This window comes from Haliotis rufescens, unplaced genomic scaffold (assembly GCF_023055435.1).
Source record: "Haliotis rufescens isolate VD_foot unplaced genomic scaffold, xgHalRufe1.0.p SCAF_13, whole genome shotgun sequence".
NCBI classification, from domain to species: domain Eukaryota; kingdom Metazoa; phylum Mollusca; class Gastropoda; order Lepetellida; family Haliotidae; genus Haliotis; species Haliotis rufescens.
In genome coordinates, this window is record NW_025963813.1 from 4376907 (window position 1) to 4397244 (window position 20338).

At 39.0% G+C, this 20338-nt stretch overlaps 1 protein-coding gene across 6 annotated transcripts in view; it reads left to right on the forward strand.

The window, feature by feature from the left end:
- The window catches only part of LOC124152338 (polyamine-transporting ATPase 13A3-like), a 47804-nt gene extending 28726 nt beyond the window's left edge, over positions 1–19078 (forward strand). For 4 of the 6 annotated variants that reach the window (XM_048394095.1, XM_048394098.1, XM_048394099.1 and 1 more), the window contains 23 exons: positions 56–190; positions 973–1039; positions 1636–1767; positions 2375–2551; positions 3566–3711; positions 4681–4881; positions 5554–5615; positions 7640–7784; positions 8406–8516; positions 8646–8802; positions 9809–9929; positions 10252–10520; positions 10814–10986; positions 11352–11462; positions 11593–11672; positions 12814–12966; positions 13055–13151; positions 13251–13323; positions 13524–13674; positions 14969–15114; positions 15316–15404; positions 15528–15611; positions 15880–19078. In XM_048394095.1, the coding sequence (XP_048250052.1) occupies positions 56–190; positions 973–1039; positions 1636–1767; positions 2375–2551; positions 3566–3711; positions 4681–4881; positions 5554–5615; positions 7640–7784; positions 8406–8516; positions 8646–8802; positions 9809–9929; positions 10252–10520; positions 10814–10986; positions 11352–11462; positions 11593–11672; positions 12814–12966; positions 13055–13151; positions 13251–13323; positions 13524–13674; positions 14969–15114; positions 15316–15404; positions 15528–15611; positions 15880–16332 (3333 nt within the window). In that variant the 3' untranslated portion in view covers positions 16333–19078. The remainder of the gene's footprint in view (positions 1–55; positions 191–972; positions 1040–1635; positions 1768–2374; positions 2552–3565; positions 3712–4680; positions 4882–5553; positions 5616–7639; positions 7785–8405; positions 8517–8645; positions 8803–9808; positions 9930–10251; positions 10521–10813; positions 10987–11351; positions 11463–11592; positions 11673–12813; positions 12967–13054; positions 13152–13250; positions 13324–13523; positions 13675–14968; positions 15115–15315; positions 15405–15527; positions 15612–15879) is intronic. The other 2 variants (XM_048394096.1, XM_046525241.2) reach the window with 2 other exon arrangements.
- Positions 19079–20338: the final 1260 nt, after the last annotated feature.

Here is a 20338-nt window from a genome sequence, read left to right on the forward strand (position 1 = left end):
GAAATACTGTTCAAAGTGGCGTTCAACAAAATGTCTTGCTTTTGCTTTTTGCCAGGTTCTTTCTCCATTCTATGTCTTCCAAGTGTTCAGTATGTGTGTGTGGTACGCTGATGCCTACGAGCTGTACGCCAGCTGCATCGTCTTCATCTCCGCTGTCTCCATCATCGTCACCATCTACCAGACAAGAAAGGTATGAATTCATATGTTTTAGAATAGGTTGAAAGAATAAAAATCTTAAAAGCACAATTTCCCCCACCTCAAAATGCAGATGTATGTGTTCACATCAAAGAATTATGTATGCATTAGGTTTAGCAACAAGATGTATGTGTGTTTGTTATATTGTTTTGTCCACCTGCTATCAGGAATTTTCACACACAAAATATAATAATAATTGAAATGTCTAGCCTTACTAGAACAGTTTATTGACTGACTATTTTGTATCCTTTCTATGCCAGATTAAAGTTAAATATTGAGATTGCATCATTTTTCATCTGAAGCGTTTGTTGACAAAATGATAAGTATAATGTAACTAGTCATGAACAAGTGAATATTTGATGAAAACAGTTGTGTTACATGGATTTGAAAATAAAATGAATAATGTACCCTTGAGGTCTTCTGTAATAATATGCATTGTGCAAAAATGCCCAGTGGTTGAAATGTTCTCCTCACGCTGATGGTTGGTTGGTTTGTTGTTTTACGTGGCACTCAGCAATGCCCAGGTTGGATTCCCCACATGGTACAATGTGTGAAGGCCATTTTCTGGTGTCCCCTGCCCTGATTTTTCTAGAATATTGCTAAAAGCTGCATAAAATGAAACTGACTCACAAAGGTTCTTAATTTTTTAACATTATAACAGTTCTTTTACATGATTGACATGAGGCAACTAAAAAATATGAACATTATTAGCACTTGTATATTAATGATGATTGATCACTGTTTGAATACATACTTTATCATTTATGACCATCACAGATGCAGCGAGCATTACGTAACACCATCTCAGGGTCCACCATTGTCACTGTGTGTCGTGGTAATGAAGGTGAGTGATCCATGATCCATCCATGGATGAAAAGCTTCCTAGTATCCACATGTTTTAATGTGGAGATTCCTGGACAGATGATATAAGTGCATGTCTCCCTGTGGAGAATAGGTCCCAAGTACACCTGTGTCTTCCTGTGTATATTCCTGGGAAGAATAGGTGCCCAGTACACATGAATGTATTCCCCTGGATATTCCATGAAAGACTAGGTTCCTGTTACTTCTTTTGTGTCTCCCCAACCCATGGATGTCTTCCATTTGGGATTCTGGGGCAGAATAGACAGAAACGTGTGTGACCTGGCTGATTGTCTGTTTTGTAATCAAAATGCTTGTTTGCTTAGCACAAGCTCCTCATCGTTCAAACTGATGTGATATAGTTAAAATATATTTGTCCTTTTGATATTATGGGGGTCCTGTTTTTGTTGTTGTTTTTAAAAAATAATTTGTACATGAAAATAATGAATAAATTTTATTTTGCCCAAAATTTTGCCAAAAGAGTAATTATTTGCTAGAATTTTTTATTTTTTTTCCACCTCTATGTATTTTTTTAACATGTCATTGAAAAAGTACTAGACATTCATGTTTCCTGCATTACAGAATACGATGACATTTCATCAGAGGACTTGGTGCCAGGGGATGTTATTGAGGTTCCTCGACGTGGCTGTTTTATGCAGTGTGATGCTGTACTCATCAGTGGCAACTGTATCGTCAATGAGAGCATGCTTACAGGTGAGGGGTTTACTCACAATAACTGGGTCAAGTCGGTCCCACTCAACTTGTTTGTTTTATCGCTGCACTCAGCAATTTTCCTGCTGAATGATGGCGGCCTGTAAATATCAGTTTTGGACCAGACAATCCAGTGATGGGTATTTTGAGTAAGAATTTGGTGTGACATCATCATGCCTGTGCTCATGGGGTTCACCCTGTGGTAAATGTCCTCTGACACTTCTCCCCACATAAAGCTGACTAAAACAATGTTCATAATGACATTAAGGCTTAATTTTTTTTAAAGAATTGGTTCTCAGGCAATGGCTTTCGAAACTTATGTCTGGGTGGGTGGGCAGTGTATTGTTTTTTGGTTGTTCAAGCTAGTATGTAACCAAAATATATTGAATGTATAAGGTTTGGGTTTTTTCAAATTGAAATAAAAACTAAACGTGCACAGAATTTATGATGATGCGGGCGGTGCCTGAGAACCAAGACTAATATTTTTTTTGGCCTAAGACGCAAGTCTCTCAGTGATAATGACTACTCTTAAAATATCTTTGAATATCTTTCAGAAGGACATTGCTATTTACAGCCTTATTTGTATTAACAGTAAACCCTCTTTTTTCAGGCGAGAGCGTACCAATCACTAAAACACCTCTTCCAAATCCACAACTTGCCAAAGATCAGAAAGAAAACATGTTTGACATCAAACAACATTCAAGACATGTTTTGTTTTGTGGCACACATGTGATCCAGACTCGTTTCTATGGAAACCAGAAGGTGAAGGCTGTTGTAGTCAGAACTGGTAAGAATAAATAATAGTGATGTAAAAATATGTTTTAAAATATTTCTGTAGAGTTCTGTGATATTGAAAGGAATACCCTGTTCGACGTAATACCGCAAAATTATAAATAGGGGGCTCTTATTAGAATATTATTTTGGTGAAAAAAACAGAGTTGAAAGATCGTAAATTTTGTGGTTTATGCTGACAGCCTGAAATGTTTATATACAACAGATATATATTTTCAAAATTTAATTGCCCCTAATTAAGGGTGCATATAACACACGAGTGCATATTATACATGAATAAATAAGTATAGTTATATAGTTAAAAAACATGTTAGAATGCTTGTATCATCAACAGAGCAGAGCTGCATCCCTTGGCTGCTTGTTTGAATTGCTTGATTATGATCGCTCCGCTGTCAGTATCTGTAGTCATGTTTCTTAAGGATGTCCGCTGGTAGTAGATTGAAAGTTTTTTCACATCCTTTAATAGTCAATATAGGAGTGAAGTAAAGAATGATGTGTTATATGTGAAGTTAATTATAACATTAACATATAGAAAAATTGATGGACAGATGGACATTTTATTCATATTTGGAATTTTAAAATGTTACGTACTGTCCTGAGAGGAAGTTGAGTTGCCACATGCTGCAATCTTTATTCAAGATGTTTTACTTGCACCATTTGTTACAAAAGAGACCACAGCCAGGGCATTTGGACGGTTCAAAATCTGGCTGCCTGATTTGTGTGAAATCTTACATTCAATTATTTTTAGGAAATTTTAAACAGGCTTTATGATGTGGATTTCTTGTCTAATGCAGACATTGGTAGGCCTGAGTTTACGTTTTCCTTCACAAATTAACCTGATTCTCTTAACAGAGGTCAGCTCTCTCTCTCACTGTAAATCTCATGAAAAGGATATTTTCATTGTAATTAAAGAGTAGCAGTAGCATGACAATGGGAGCAAGAACTGATGCATGGTAAGTACTTTGTTGTCAATGCAAGTGTTGTCATCACCTGCCTGTCTATGTTTCAGGGTTCATGACTGCCAAGGGTGAGCTTGTCCGAGCTATCCTATACCCCAAACCAGTGGACTTCAAGTTCAACCGTGACACATACTATTTTGTGGGTGTCCTGGCCTTTATAGCATCACTGGGCTTCATCTACACCGTTATCTTAATGGTAAAAAACGATTGTCTTGACTATGAAACATGATTGTCCATGTTAACCATGTTAATCTAATAAATGAAAACATTTTGTCCCCCACCATGAAGTGGGACGGGGGGTACAGGATGACAAAGCACCCCAAGTGCCAATCTCTTCTTCAATCTTTATAGGACTCTTTTTTTCATAGTATATATTTACTACTATATGAACAAACAAAATTTATATTAGTCCTATGGCAGGGGGATAGTGATGACATTGTTTTCCTGTTAAACTTATCCTACCTTCGATCATATGTGGAAATGTTCTTGAACCATGTTTCCAGCTTCTGAAACAAAAACAATCACCCAAACACACACCAGCATCCCTATGGTTAGCAACCAACAACTGGGTTAATGACCTGCTCCCGTGCACGGTAAACTTACACTACCCGATCACATGTGTATCTCTGCCAACTTATTGTATCCGTGTTAGTGGTTAATATTTCTGCAGGAAATATTTGAATGTCAGTGGTGACTGCAACTTTTATTCAGTTTGCTTTTCAGACTGTTGACTATATATCCAGTGAGCTGCTGTGCCATGGCACTATATTAAACAAAACCGCCTCTGTAGTATAGTGGTAGAGCGTCCGCCTGGAGAGTGGAAGGTTCGGGGTTCGATCCCCAACCGCGTCATACCAAAGACGTTAAAAGCTGGTACTTGTTGTTACCCTGTCTGGCGCTCGGCATTAAGGGGCTAAAACAAGGACCAGTCGGCTCGGAGTCAGTATACTGTGTCTGAGTGGGGTATTCATGTTAAACTGCGGCATGGTATCTCAGTGAGCTAGCACTATAAATCGGCATCAGTCCGGACTAGTACAAGCAGCCACACACACACACATGTGCATGCACGTCGCTATATAAGTGCAATAATCTTGGACGCGACGTTAAACCCCATTTCACCTCAACCATTTAAACAAAACCTGAAACTGTTGTTGACTGTTGTCAGGTCCAGGATGGGGAGAAAGCGGGGGATATTGTTCTCCGAGCACTAGATCTGATCACCATCACCGTCCCCCCTGCTCTCCCGGCTGCCCTCACTGTCGGCATCGTCTTTGCCCAGCACAGACTCAAGAAGGGAGACATCTTCTGCATCAGCCCTCGTGGCATCAACATCTGTGGGACCCTCAATGTTGTCTGCTTTGACAAGGTTAGTGTCAGTCTTGCAGGTTAGACATTTGTCAATAAGCACAAGGAAGCAAACATTTCGCAGGTCAACTTGTTTTCACTCAAAATTTAGTTATGTTACAGTAATGATTAATCTGATATTAGCTGTGATGTCGTGTGTGAAGCATATGGATGGTTCACCTCTATAATGTGCCCAATGTTAACAATTAATGGGGGTCCTGAGATCCTTGAGGATTGCTGCTGTAGTGCTTGTATCGAGGAACCCTGTCCATCTTTGACTTTCAATGCTTAAAACGAGTGAGTTTGTTGCTGTAGTTTTTGTATCTAGAAACGCCCTCAATCTCTGAGTTTCAACGCTTAAAACGTGTGAGTTTGCTGTCATGCTGATTTTAGCAATATTCCAGCAAGCCCATGGCTAGTACTCCAGAAATGGGCTTTACACATTGTACCCATGTTGGGAATCGAACCCGGGCCTTCAGTGTGGCAAGCGAATGCTTTAACCACTACGCTACCCACTGCCCCCAATTCTAACAAAGACCACAAGACTTTGAACACAGCCAAGTGGAGAGCCATCAGTTACTGGTTTACTCGAGTATTTCAGTTCTCAAATATATTGGTGGAATATTGCAATGCAAATAAAAGAAAGAAATCAACAGCAAATACAAAAAATAATCCTGTGTTGCCACAATTACAGACTGGTACTCTGACAGAAGATGGGATGAAGATGCAGAGCGTGGTACCATCACCCAACAACAGGTCAGTTAGGTTTATAGATTTCAACATATGATTTTTAGTTAATTGGATATATTTTCATATGAAACACAATCCTTGTTTAAAATAGAAGTTTAAACCTTTGCAAGATATAATATTTTGTACAAAGTTATTTGGATGTAATGTGGGTAAAATAAAATAAGTGAAAACAAGTTGTTGGGTGGGTATTTGTGAAAGACAAGCGAAAGAGCTTTTCCTTCATGAATATTGGTTTATTTTTTATCCCCTGACCCAACAAAGGGTTGCGTGCGTGCGTGCGTGCGTGCGTGCCGAAATCGTTTCCGGAGCATAACTCAGAAACCATTAAATATTTCTCTACGAAACTTTGCATGTCTATCAGACTCATGCTGAACTGGTGCCTTTTATATATTTAGGAATGTTATAAATTTTTATTTTTTACGTTTCCATGGCAACAAGTTGGACTTAGGTTCTATGAGGGTGCTGTTCGTTTCCGGAGCAAAACTCAAAAACCGTTAAATAATTTCTTACAAAACTTTGCATGTTTACCAGACACATACTGAACTGGTGCCTTTTTCTATTTAGGAGTTTTATAAATTTTTATGTTTTACGTTTCCATGGCAACAAGTTGGACTTAGGTTCTATAGGGTAGAGTTCGTTTCCGGATCATAACTCAAAACCCATTCAATACTTTCCAACAAAAACTTTGCATGTTTACCAGACACATACTGGTGCCTCTTGCTATTTAGGAATTTTAGAAATTTTTATTTTTCACATTTCCATGGCAATAAGTTGGACTTAGGTTCTACAGGGGTGGTGTTCGTTTCCAGAGCGTAACTCAAAAACCGTTAAATACTTTCTTACAAAACTTTGCATATCTACCAGGCACATACTGAACTGGTGCCTTTTGATATTTAGCACTTTTAGAAATTTGTATTGTTTATGTTTCCATGACAACAAGTTGGACTTAGGTTCTATTATAGGGTGGGTTCACTTATGGAGTATAACAAATAAACTGTTAAATATTTCCTTGCCAAACATTGCATGTCTATATATAAAGCGCATGCTGAACTAGTGCCATTTGATATTAAGGAGTTTTAGAAATGTTTATTTTTAGAATTTCCATTGCAGCTATTTTGACATGGGCTAAGAGAAATGTTGGGTCAGTTACCTGGTTTGGGACCATAACGTGTTAAAATGGGCGAAGGATATAGATGACTTGTTAAGTCTTAAAATGTGACCGGGGACTAATTCTCTTAAAAAATCTAAGCAAATCACAAATATGCTGGTCAGAGACTAGTTTTTCAGGAAGACAAGTGACATTTCCATGTGGACTAAATTTTTTACATTCGATGGTAAATCTGTAGCCGATCATTTTTTTGGACGAGTGAAAATATGTACTACCGAAGGTTCGTACAGTCTTGAAAAACCTTACAAAATAACGAATGAAAGTCTTAAAATTTTCATTTTTTTTGTTTCTTAGTTGTGAAATTAAATATCTTGAAATATTTGTGATGTACATAGTACTTCTTAGACCTTGCGTCTAAAATATAGTATGATTGATTAAACATGACGGTTGAAAGCCTTGAATTTTGGTGTTCCTTATCCGTATGAACCTTGACATCCCCTCCTTCTTTTATATGAACATAGTTATGTCATACAATAAAATATGTATAGTGATATTAAAGAATCTTCTTTTGAGTAGTATACATTAATCATTAACTTAAGACAATTGTGTATACAAGGCCCAGGCTGATTCATGTTCACATTGACCCGTGAAGATTCTGGGGAAGAAGAGGTCTTCAGCAACCCATGCTTGTCGTAAAAGGCGACTAACGGGATCGGGTGGTCAGGCTCGCTGACTTGGTTGATGCATGTCATTGATCCCAATTGCATGGATTGATACTTATGATATCAATCACTGGATTGTCTGGTCCAGACTCGATTATTTACAGACCGCTGTCATATAGCTGGAATATTGGTGAGTGCGGCGTTGAACAACAAACCAACCACCCAATCATTGTCACATTGCTGATTGCTCCTTCTCTCAGATTCGAAGAAGAAGTGAGTGACATGACCAAGCTGAAACACAACCTGCTCATCTACGGCATGGCAACGTGCCACTCTCTCACAATCATCGATGGCATCGTCACAGGGGACCCACTGGATCTCATCATGTTTGAGGCTGTTGACTGGGTAGGTGGCTGCAGGAGTTTGGGCAAAGCTCTGACTTGAGAAAAATCATTGAATTTGGCAGTCTGCCTTGAAAAGGCCTGTAATTTTAAAACCATTGCTGTAAAATAAATATTTCAGATAAATACAGTTGATGTGGGGACTATTTTGGTAGTGTACAAATTGAGTCACACTGAGCATAAAATAAATGTCCCCATAAAAACTTTTACTCAGTGCTATTCAGTGTTAATGTGCGTGAGAGTCCATGTATCCCATTCTTTATAGAAAATAGAAACAACTTTTTTTCACCAAAGACCATCACTGAGCACTGTCTTTGTTGTTGTAAGGTAAACAGTGAAATGCACTGAGGAGAAGTATACAAATGTAAAAAATATTTTGATATTTCTAATTTTATTAAGAATTTAAGTGGGGGAGCCTCACATCAAAGATTTCTTTCTTTTATGTTCAACCGATAATGTTTCGAGGTTTGTCAGCACTATAACTGTACTTGTGCAGTTCTAAGCTGTGTTAAACCAAACTTACTGATGACGTTGGATTTTGCTCATGATATCAATCACTGGTTTTTCTGGCCGATTGACAGGCTCCCAAGTGTGTCATTTAACAAACACTCACTCCATGTTTCAGGTGTTGGAGGAGCCGGGTGAGGAGGAGACGAGGTTCGACATGATGGTGCCAACTATTGTACATCCCCGAACCAGGAACAATCTCAACTCCATCCTAGGAGACGACAGTCAGGTGGGCACAACAAAACTAGAAAACTGTAACATTTCTTTATGGAAGCAACAATTTGAGTCCAAGGTCTTCTCCAGTCTACATTAATGCTGTTACCTTACTTCTTCCCATCAGTATATATTCATATTTCAGCCAATGGGAGAGGACATCGGTGTGGTGAGACAGTTCACCTTCTCCTCCAGCCTGCAGAGAATGTCGGTCATCACACGCAACCTGGGTGCCAACAACTTTGACCTGTTTGTGAAGGGAGCGCCCGAGATGATCACAAGTCTATCTAAGGCTGAAACAGGTACTTGAATCAATTCTAAAACTTCTGTACTCTGATTCGGTCATGGGGTGGTCGGGTAGCCTAGTGGTTAAAGCATTCGCTCGCCACGCCGAAGACGTGATATTGCTGGAATATTGCTAAAAGTGGCATAAGACCATACTCACTCACCTACTGTTTAGATAATTAATCTGCATCTCATTTGCGTGTTAATGTGGGGTTTTGTTTCGAAAAAACGCTTTCACTTATTGTTCTAATCCATTTTTGTTGGCTACCTACCCATGAAATACTCTCGTCCCCATACTTTGCTAGGTCACATACTTTTTCAAGCAAATTGGTTGGGTCCAAGGTGAGATTAATTTTCTCCTTTGTCTGTAATGTGACATAACCAGTCAATCCTTGTAATAATACCCCGTCTCAGGTTGTAATGTCCTGCAAATGCTTTTACGAAAATATCGGGTTGGCACATTTTTCAATGTCTGGTTTACACTTGATCAAATCGGACAAGTCTGGCCATGGGGTAATAATGTTGAACAATGTTTAAACACATTTCACCACCTAACATCTGAGCAGTATAGGTCCTTGTGTTGTAAGACTCCCACACTCCAGCTGCCAACGCTGAATCAGTAACAAACGAAATTATTTGTTTCGGGTTCAGATTCTAACATTCAAGATATTTTCATAAATTTTAAATATTCTTACTTAGAAAAACATGACCTTTGTATTTCACCCCAAATGAAATTGTTGGGAATAAATCTTCTTGCAAATGCCACTTATAGAACGATGCAGACATGGTGTGAATGGCTTATATATCTGTATATAATGTATCACTAATCATTAATAGTTTGGACTGTCCAGGGCCCACTTGCACAAAGCGATCTTAGCGCTTAGACTATTGTAAGCCTATGTTAAAGTATGGGAGTTAAGATCATCTTAGCGCTAAGATCGCTTTGTGCAAGTGGACCCAGATCAGATTATCATCATCGAAATTGGTAAAGTGACCCCCAAGCTTTCTTGTTTTTTATTTCAGTTCCTGCGGACTTCCAGGAGGTGCTGATGGCGTACACCCAACATGGCTACAGAGTCATAGCCCTGGCCTGGAAACCCCTGCCACAGAAACTGAACTACGTCAAGGTACAGCGAATCAGCAGGTAATTCCCCCACGGGTGCCAACTACTGAGAAACATGTGATTGTATGTCACAGCAGCCCAATGATGGTGATTGTTGCTAATGCTTTTAGCCATTGTTGACAGCGGCATAAAAAGTGTTCCATTGTTGTACTTGATCCACTAAAGTTTTTTCTGACTGTATTATGGATGAAATACTGTTAAAGCAGCATTGCACCAAAATGTCAGTAAATGTCAGTAATGATATTTCCTTCTCACTGAAATTCTGTGATATATATCCATTTTCAGTTTGTATCCCCTGGAATTTGATTTTGAAATTTAATCAAGATTTGTCTCTCCCGTGTAGGGAGCAGGTGGAGAAGGATCTCAACTTCCTGGGTCTGCTGGTGATGGAGAACTGCCTGAAGCCAGAGAGTACCCCTGTCATCCAGACGCTCCGGGAGGCGGCCATCAGAAACATCATGGTCACAGGTAGGTGCAGCCAGACCACCCCTGTCATCCAGACACTCCGGGAGGCGGCCATCAGAAACATCATGGTCACAGGTAGGTGCAGCCAGACCACCCCTGTCATCCAGACACTCCGGGAGGCGGCCATCAGAAACATCATGGTCACAGGTAGGTGCAGCCAGACGACCACTGTCATCCAGACACTCCGGGAGGCGGCCATCAGAAACATCATGGTCACAGGTAGGTGCAGCCAGACCACCCCTGTCATCCAGACACTCCGGGAGGCGGCCATCACGGTCACAGGTAGGTGAAGCCAGATGAACCCTGTCATCCAGATGCACCGGGAGGTGCCATCAGAAACATCATCATCAAAGAAAATATACTTGGAGCAATAAAGGTGGTTTCAGGATTAGTCCAGTTTTGCCACATTCATCAAGTTATTATGCTTGTGTGTTCTACAGGTGACAACATGTTGACTGCGCTGAGTGTGGCCCGGGAATGTTGCATGGTGGACCGCACTGACAGGATCATCTTGGTGCAGGCATACCCACCACAGGACGGCAAGGCTGGACCGCAAGTGGAGTTTGTTTATGCAGATGAGAGGGAGAAGAAAGTTGAGGAGGTTATGTCAGTTGTGAGTTTGAAAAATTTGTGTTTTGTTCAACTAACATTTTACTTTTATTATTTCAGGCCCACCTCTGTCATTTTCGTATATTTTGCACTGTGATATGTCATATGTATCCAAAGTTATCAAGGAAAACATACTGTTGGTAGTTTCAGCAGAATAACGGTGAGTTGCTGTACCACCGGTACTCAGGCTCTTGTTTTGCTATATTGATAAAGAAAGCTCATCAGGAAATGAAATTGGTGTGGCCTTTGTTTTCGTTCTACTGATTTCCCCCATGTTTCTGGGATGTGTTCTTTTTTGTGGGTTTGTGAATTTCTTCGTGCTATGAATTTCAAGTTGCATTTTGAACATTTGAGATTCATTACGTGCAGGACGGACAGTACAACATCCAGATTGACATGGACAACCAGCGGTTCCACTTTGCTGTGACTGGCAGGTCATGGTCGGTCATCAGGCAGTTCTTCCCGGACATGCTCGCAAAGGTGAATCTCCAACATGAGAATGTTTTATTTTAGAAACATTTAGTATTTTTAAGATGTGCATTTTCTCATGCTTATATGTAAGGTGGGGATTGGGTGTTCAGAAGGATAGTGTTCTGTGTTTTTTCTTCAGATTGTTGTGAGGGGAACAATATTTGCCCGGATGGGACCAGACCAAAAGGCTCAATTAGTGGAATGCCTGCAGACTCTGGGGTAAGTAAAAAGTAGATGGCAGAATTAGTGGCCCATGAGGCGACATTTCTTTTATTACTTGGTTTACGGATGCGCCGCTCTTTAAAAGTCCATATGTTGAAAAAAATATAAATACTTATTACTCCTTTTACCCGGCATATAATGCGGGGGGATATAGAGCGATGAGCCAGTCTGTCTGTCCGTCCGTAATCATTTCCTTTTCCGGGGCAGAATTCGAAAACCATTCAGTGCATTTGATCAAAACTTGGCAAAGCTATCAGGCACATACTAAAGTGGTGCCTTTTGATTTTATTTACGAATTTTTATGGAAAGAAGTTGGACCTAGACTCCATTGGGGAACGGGCCAGAATTCGAAAACCATTCAGTGGGTAAACAATGTATGCTTCTTAAAGAACATTCAACTCGTTACTTTACAGACAGCTGCCGGGGGGATATGTCATCTTTCTGATGACTCTTGTTTTTATTACCGCCGATCTTAACTCGCTGGGATCCATCAAAGCTTGTCAATGCCAGTTTAACTCTTCCAGAAACGGCCAAGAAGCCACGAGTAGCCAGACATCGCAGGCTGGTAGACCGGCCAAAATAGTATAAATTTTATTAACCCACGGTACCTGTCAGATTTAATGAATGATATGTCACAATGTCTGAAATATATATTCCACTTCACTAAATTATTCACTATTTACTACAATCTTATTGAAATTAAAACTCTTGAACACATTTCGACTACGGGTTCTCATCGAACATGTCAAGCAACTTTACAAATATATTTCCATCTTTTTGTGTTAAATGACATCTTGTCGCTTCTAATGCCAAAATATATGCATAAGAAATCTTTGCCATTTGTGCACAAGCAAGGGATATAATAAAATGTTATTGTTACTCCAGGATATATTTTTTTTTTTAAATTTAACCTATCGGAATCAAGCATTCATCAATGTCATGGTAGAATGAGAGATTCAGGCTGTTGCGCTCAACATCTAAGTGATGGAAAAAAAGAGGAACGAATGGTGGGAATAAAGAAAACATGATAGTAGACAAACGTTAGAGAACTTTATCTGTCAAAAGTATTATAAAATATTTATATTTTACAAAAAAATCATTATTGGGCCATATTTAAAACATACCAAATAATGTTCAGTTACTACGTTGGAATGTGCGGAGATGGGGCGAATGACTGCGGAGCTTTGAAAACAGCGCATACGGGGATCTCACTGTCTGAAGCAGAAGCATCTGTAGCCTCTCCCTTCACATCAAAGAAGCCCACCATTGAGTGTGTTCCGACTGTCATCAGGTGAGAAGGCTACATCATCTGCACAACGATCCACCATTCTTGAGACTCATCAAACAATAACCTGGATCTTTGTATGCCTGTATTGCAGAGAAGGCCGTGCTGCACTGGTGACGTCCTTTGGAATCTTCAAGTATATGGCTTGTTACAGTCTCACCCAGTTTGTGACAGTCTTGCTTCTGTACTGGGTAAGTTGCAACAGTGTCTTAAAAGAGAAAATAATAAACCTAAGCATCTGCAGCCTGCTGCCCTTTATTTAGATCGTTAATAACATAACATGATTTCAGATTGGTGCCAATATGACAGACCCCGAGTTCCTGTTCATAGATCTCTTCACCCTCACCACACTCAGCGTCACATGTGAGTATTGCAGTATTTACAGGATGATTGACACCAGACAATTCAGTGATTAAATGAACCCTCACGAAAAGGTCGGCATAGCTGGAATATTGCTGAGAAGACATCGTATGTGATGAAAGACTGCAAAAGCAATTTCAAGCTAGCAATCATCAATTTTGCTGTGTTTCAACATTCTGTACTGTCATACTTATTCATTTCAGTTGGGCGAACAGAGGCTTACGCTGAGTTGGTGAAGGAGCCTCCCCCCATCACCCTCCTTGCCCCAGGCCCCATCCTATCTATCATCCTGCAGACAGCCATACAGACTGCCGCCCAGGTTTACTGCTTCCTGGACGTACAGCGACAGCCGTGGTAGGTGCAGATACTCAGCATGAGGGCCGTTACGATTCATCCATAACATACGATATGCATAGATTTCTTGAAAGACAACACTTTTATATTTATTTTGACACTGATCATTAATATATATACAAAGACCAATCAATTTTATCATGTACTGTTCCAAGAGAACAGAGAAAACAGCTCGCCTAAACGCACCCGTACTGGTCAGAAGAAAACCTGCGTACAGACAATTACGTCCACATAAACCCAGTCATGAATTTACGCAATCCCCGTCAGCCTATTACTAATCAACAAACGCCAAGATTCATGCAGCCTTCCTTTTTTACACAAGGTACATTGCCATACAGATATGCAATCTATACAGAAAACCAAATTAAAAGTCATTTCACGGGCATTCAAAAAGTGCTCGTACAACTAGAGGTGGGAAATCTGTCTACTTTTGTCTGATCAACAAGGAATAAATAAATGGAAAAGTTTTGACCAGTTCCAAGGGATTTTCTGCAGCCAAAGCTACTCTACCACAAGTTGCAGATTACCTATGGCTCTTATTTGGCCGCTACCAGTGATGCATATGAACCTTTGAACACATGACACAGAAAACCCAATTTCTATTAGTTACGGCAGACTTCAATTACATTTGTTCATTTCTTACCAGGCTCTTTCCTCCGTCCTCGGTGCACTAAGGTGCATTTATTATACCCCCGTCCGAAAACTTTGTCCGCATGATTTAAACTATTCAGTGGATTCATCTCAAACTTAGTACATATAATCTGTGTCATGTGGAAGGGTGCATTTAAAGAAAAACATTGTTTTTATTAATTTTCCATTTTTTAATGAATTTTTCAAACCCTAACCCTATCCTTGCTATTTAATTTGAAACTACACTAGGCGGTATTAGTGAGCCACACTCACTTTATTAAATACACACAGAGAGAACAACTATCTTATTTTGGATGAGAGCTGTTATTCTCAGAGCATACAGAGCAACGGGATTGGACACACCCACCCCCCCCACCCCCCCTTAGCCCTCACTTCACGGCAATTTTTCCATAACTTCCTCAGAGACCTTGCTACAGAGTACTTCACCAATTCAGGTTCCGGTGCGCATGCATGCATTTGGCTGAGCTTATTTTCTCCTACCTATAACAAATCGACTTGTTATTGTATTCATGAATGAATATTCGTATTCATTACCCTATATTCATGATATGAATCGCATTCGCCTCATAGTGTATTTGTTGCAGCCCAACTCTCTACTACTTTCTAGGTTTGTCATAATTGTTTTTATTTTGTTCTGTTTCAGGTTTCACAAGTTTATCGACCATGATGACGAAGATTACATGAGCTATGAAAACTCGGCCGTGTTCTACATATCCTCTTTCCAGTATATCACTCTGGCTGTAGCCTTCTCAAAGGGTGCGCCCTTCAGGAAGACCATCTTCTCCAACTGTGAGTAATTTCATTCTCAGCAGTTTTCTTTGGCAGGGGATCCGTCATATATGTTGCTGTTTAGGTTTTCAATATATTTTATATAAATGTTTGCAATTTGGACTAAAAAGCTTTAATCATCATTAATCAAACTGACCAACCCAATCCACTGTACCTACAAATTATAGGTTACTCCCCTATATCCATGTGTATTTGTTTCAGATTTGTTCCTGATCAACTTGGTTGTCTGTACTGCTGGTGCAGTCTGGATCACTGTCTACCCACCCCAGGGGCTAGCTGACCTCATGGAGGTAACCTTCTTACACTTGCTGTACTATAGGCCGCAAAATGTTGCATGTACATCTAGCACTTCCTTCGGCAGCATTTCATATCATGATGGTCAACGACAACCAACTGAATATTGATTGTTGCAGGTGATGACATTCCCGTCCGTGCCCTACTCGCTGGTGTACTTAGGCATAGCCATCATCAACTTCCTCCTGTCTGTCATGCTAGAGGTATGCTTAGCATTATCGAAGTGTCCCATTCTGGTCATTTTTAACATGCCTGAAGTGTCATACTAAATAGTACTTGCCTGGTGCTCGAATACCGTCAGTAGAATGTGCCATGGTATGCAGTTTTCTTCGATGCTTCAAATTGGGATGTGTGACAGAATGACCTAGTGTTGAAAATGATGTAATTATTGTTATACATTAAACTATGGCATCACAATTATATGACAACAAATACTGTATATAAATATGAGAGAATGTTTTTCTTCTGCAGATGTTTTTGATCGACAACACCTCAGTGAGAGAGAAGTGTCGAGAAAAGGTCAAACACTGTCTTCCATCATCGCAGTTCAAATATGCTGCCATTGAACAAGAGATTGCTGAGAATCCATCATGGCCACCAGTCAGTCCATCAACAGTCAATCTAGCCTTAGCCTTCCAGAGATTGGACAGTGCTCACCACGTCCCGAAGGATCTCAACACGGGCACCGGGAAGGACGTTCTGGATGAACTCATTGAAGACTCTGACATGGAGGCAAAGAGTATCCAATCTCTCAGCGGCGGGACCCTCGCTGGACTGGGTCGTACCCAGAATGCTACAGCAGAGGGTGGGGGTTATTACACGGAGCAGTTTGAGACACCGCTTCTGAAATCTGACTCGGATGTCAGGTTCCGAAAAGGAGAGACCAGTTTAGATGATAATGGCAAATTCATAACTGCATTATGACAACAGATTCGTGGGAGTATGTTTCATAAAATGACTTTGTGGGGAGTACTGCTTGGATATTCATGACACATACTTGTCACAGAATAGAGAGGGAGTTACCAATATGGCAGACCTCTGTCCTGTCAAAAGTACATCTTACATCATAATTTTTCCAATTTTGAGGGTGATTTTTACATTATATTTTGTACTTGTTAACAATCACACCATTAAAAATGGTATTGTTTCATCTGTGATTTTCAACACAATTATGAATTCTTGAATATGTAAATATTTGTTACATGAGTTGCTTACAAAGTGGTGTCCCTTTATTATTAACAGGCGCTCTGATTCATTCATGAATGTAATCTCACCACCATGGACTACAACGATGGGGAGGTATATCATTTGTACATGTATTGGGTACTGTTATTATATTGTGCCACTGTTTAGCAAGGTTAAATTTTAGTCTGAGATATCCAATATATGATCAAGCTTCAAATTGTGATACTTCAATCCTCTGTATTGTTGCAATCTATTACTCAACAAATTGTCTTCCTGAAAAGATGTATGTTGATACTCGGCACCCTTTTAGTTACATGCCACTGTATTGTTGACAGCTAACATTCAACAAATTGTCTTCCTGAAAAGAAATGTACTCAGCCATGGTTCTTCCACAGATAAACTTTCCAGCCAGGATGTTATGGAAAGCATAATATTTTTCGTTCTGATCATGACGACAAATTGACTCAATTTATAACAATATTATTTAGGGAATGGTCATTAATTACAGGTAACATGTTTTCGGGGGTGGATAGGGTGGTCTGCAAAATATGTCCGAAGATCAATCTCACCTTGATTTGTCAGCATAATCATGTACATTTATTTATACTTAGGATCAACACAAAGGTTGAGCATATAATTGACGTATTTACATAGAATTTTCAGCGATGCTCCAGTTAATATTTTATTTCTGTCCCAATGTCACCAGAATGAATCCTATGATTCTGCCATTCTCGTTAGATCATAAACAAAAATCCAAAATGTCATCTACAATGCTCCACAACATGGTGCTTATTACATAAAATGCATAGTTTGGGGTTATAGAAAATTGGTAGCACCGAAACAACATTGGTGTCACAAGACAAATTATGGGACCAACTATTATCTGTTTGGGTGGGGGAATGGTATATATTTAAGAACTGCAGACATTATGTGAATATGAAAAGGGTATCTTCAGTTAAATACATGGTGCCCATTTTCTGTAAAGTTTTAGGCTGGAACTGCCAATTAATACACAAATGTGACCTTGAATGTATTTTATTGTATTAAGTCGGTTTATTCTGAGGATTAAATCTCCAACAGTTATGTAATATAGATATCAGTATGGTACATATTCCAGTTTCATATCATATTATTACAATACTGTTGATTCTCAAGTAAAGCATTTTATGATTATTTTATTACACTTTATTTGAATCTGAGTTTTATCATTCATTCTTTACATTTCAATTACATATTTATTAGTTACTTGTACTTATTTACCAAGATCATATTTATTTTATATAATATTGATGCAGCTGATGGCTCACAGATGCGGAAGCATAACACTTTTATTGCAAGTCTATATATGTATATATATATACAGAGATTTATGTCAATAATCACCATTAGTACCAAAGCATATGTGATGATTGTAGTGCAGATTTTTTTTTAACATTGTCATTGGTAATTAAAAGTGAACCTTTGACCTTTTTTTTAGTTATGGTAACCTTTAATCCCTGAAAATATTACTTACCAATCATAATGTCTTGACAAGTAAAAGATGTTGGAATCTACACTTGCTGGACAAACATGCATAGTTACAAACAAGACATTCGGTTTGTAAACATGGATTTCAAGGTGCAGATTTTGGTTGATTTGCAAAATGTCTGTTGTTGATTTACATGATGTGCATGTTTTTTATATGAAGGTGCTTCAATCGAGCTTGGAAATTCCAGTGTTTGTGCTTCCAGAGCCTAGATTTTGCTTCCACTGAAATGACATTTGTATTGTAATATTTCTGTGGTGCGCAAATAGATAAGCAGATATTGTTTATTGATTATCCTAATACTTACACCTCATTTTCTTTTTCTGGAAGTAGTGTTTGTCTTCATTATTTTGGAGGAAACAATTTGGGTCTGATTTTTATATATTTGTGTGTGCCTTTGGCCCCACCCATCTAGAATAATATATGATTAGCCGCCTAGCCAATGTTTGCAACCAGCATTGATTATTTTAGTTTGTAGTGTTTGTCTTGTTACTTTCTGATTCTGAAGTATCTCATCAGAAATATGGTAATCTGAATAATTCACGTCTATCAAGCTGTAACAATATATTCAGGAGCTAGCCAATTTGCGATGTCTCTCCATGTTGAGTGTCATTAATAATGACGTGTAATTGGTGATGGGGATTTGACTACCTGAATAACAAGCTCATGTAACAAGTTTCATGACAAGAGACTTAAAATTACTATTAATAATTTTTTTAAAGAAATCCATCTACTGCAAATAGTGAATAGTAATTCTCATTTGAAGCATACTTTACTACTATTTTATACCTCTCCAAGAGATGACAGAATTGATTATGTTTACAGATCAACTTCCATGTTTTAGGTTCTCTTCACAGCTAATTCTGCCTGTCACTCACAGAATTGTGTTCTAACTAGTGAACAGATCTTGACTTTGTTACTGTTACCTACTGACCAGCAAAAATAAAAATATGAGATATATTAAATATGATTTGTTTTATGTCCAATCCTCAATACTCCAGCAACGGCCCACACTGTTGGGGTACCATGACACTGATCCCGAGGACCAGATCCATTAAATCCACCAGACATGACCAGGAATACATGAACATGAAAACAAAACCACATCTAGATTTATTTGCCAGTTTTGTCGGTTGTTTAGGCCCCACTTAGCAATATTCCAGCGGTCTTGACAATCCAGTGATTGATAACGATTCATATCGCCAAAATTACAAGCTCTATGTTGTCTCCAAAACGTAAATACATTCCCTTTGTTGATTTCTATCGTGTTTTCTGCATGAAATGTATTGCCACACATCCTTTGAATATTGTAGTAACTGTATCTGTGCATTTTGTAACCTGTAATTGTAGATATAATTATTTAAATATGCCTACCGACAGTGACTGAAAATAGTACTATTCTATGAATATTAGCTTCCGCAGTGATGCGGTCGTCAAACCAGCTGTTTCAATCAGAGGGGGTTTATTGTTTATTGACCAATCAGAATCGAGTAAATTCCAAATTCATGGCAGAATGACTTTTAAATTAGGAGATAAACATACTTTGTTTTCAATGTAGAGCTAGGTTACCTGTAGATTCAACCGCGCTAAATTGAATTTGGAACCGGACGCGCAGCGTGAGGTTTCAAATGTTAAATTTAGCGCGGTTATTTGCACAAATATTTGCACTAGTTTCACTTGTCACCAACTTGATTCAAATGAAACTGTTTTCTAGGAAAAATCTAGGGGGGCAACTATCAAATATGAAATTAGAAATATATTAAATACAGCACAGATCACAAAGAATTTAAAATACCGCTAGCTATACTTTGTTTCCTTAAAATAACACAGCGAAGTGAAATAAAGTTCAGTTCAGTCATCCAAATCATAGCAGAGATAATGTGGCAAAGAGAAGATAACGCTGTCCCCAACATTGCGGAGATTACGCGCCCTCAACATAGCAGGATAAGGTCGTCTCCAACATAGCGTATACAATGTTGCCCACAACACCGTCCTTAACAAGATTATGTCATCCCCAACATAGCTGAGATAAAGATAAAGTCGCCTCAACATAGAGTCGTCCTCGACACAGCGGACATAACGTCATCCCCTACAAAGTTCAGTTCAGTCGTCCTAAACATAGCGAAGATAATGCCGTCCCTAAAATAAAGGAGTCGTCCTCAACGTCGTCGCATACATTTAGTTTAGTGGTCCCAAACATAGCGTAACGCTGTCACAAAA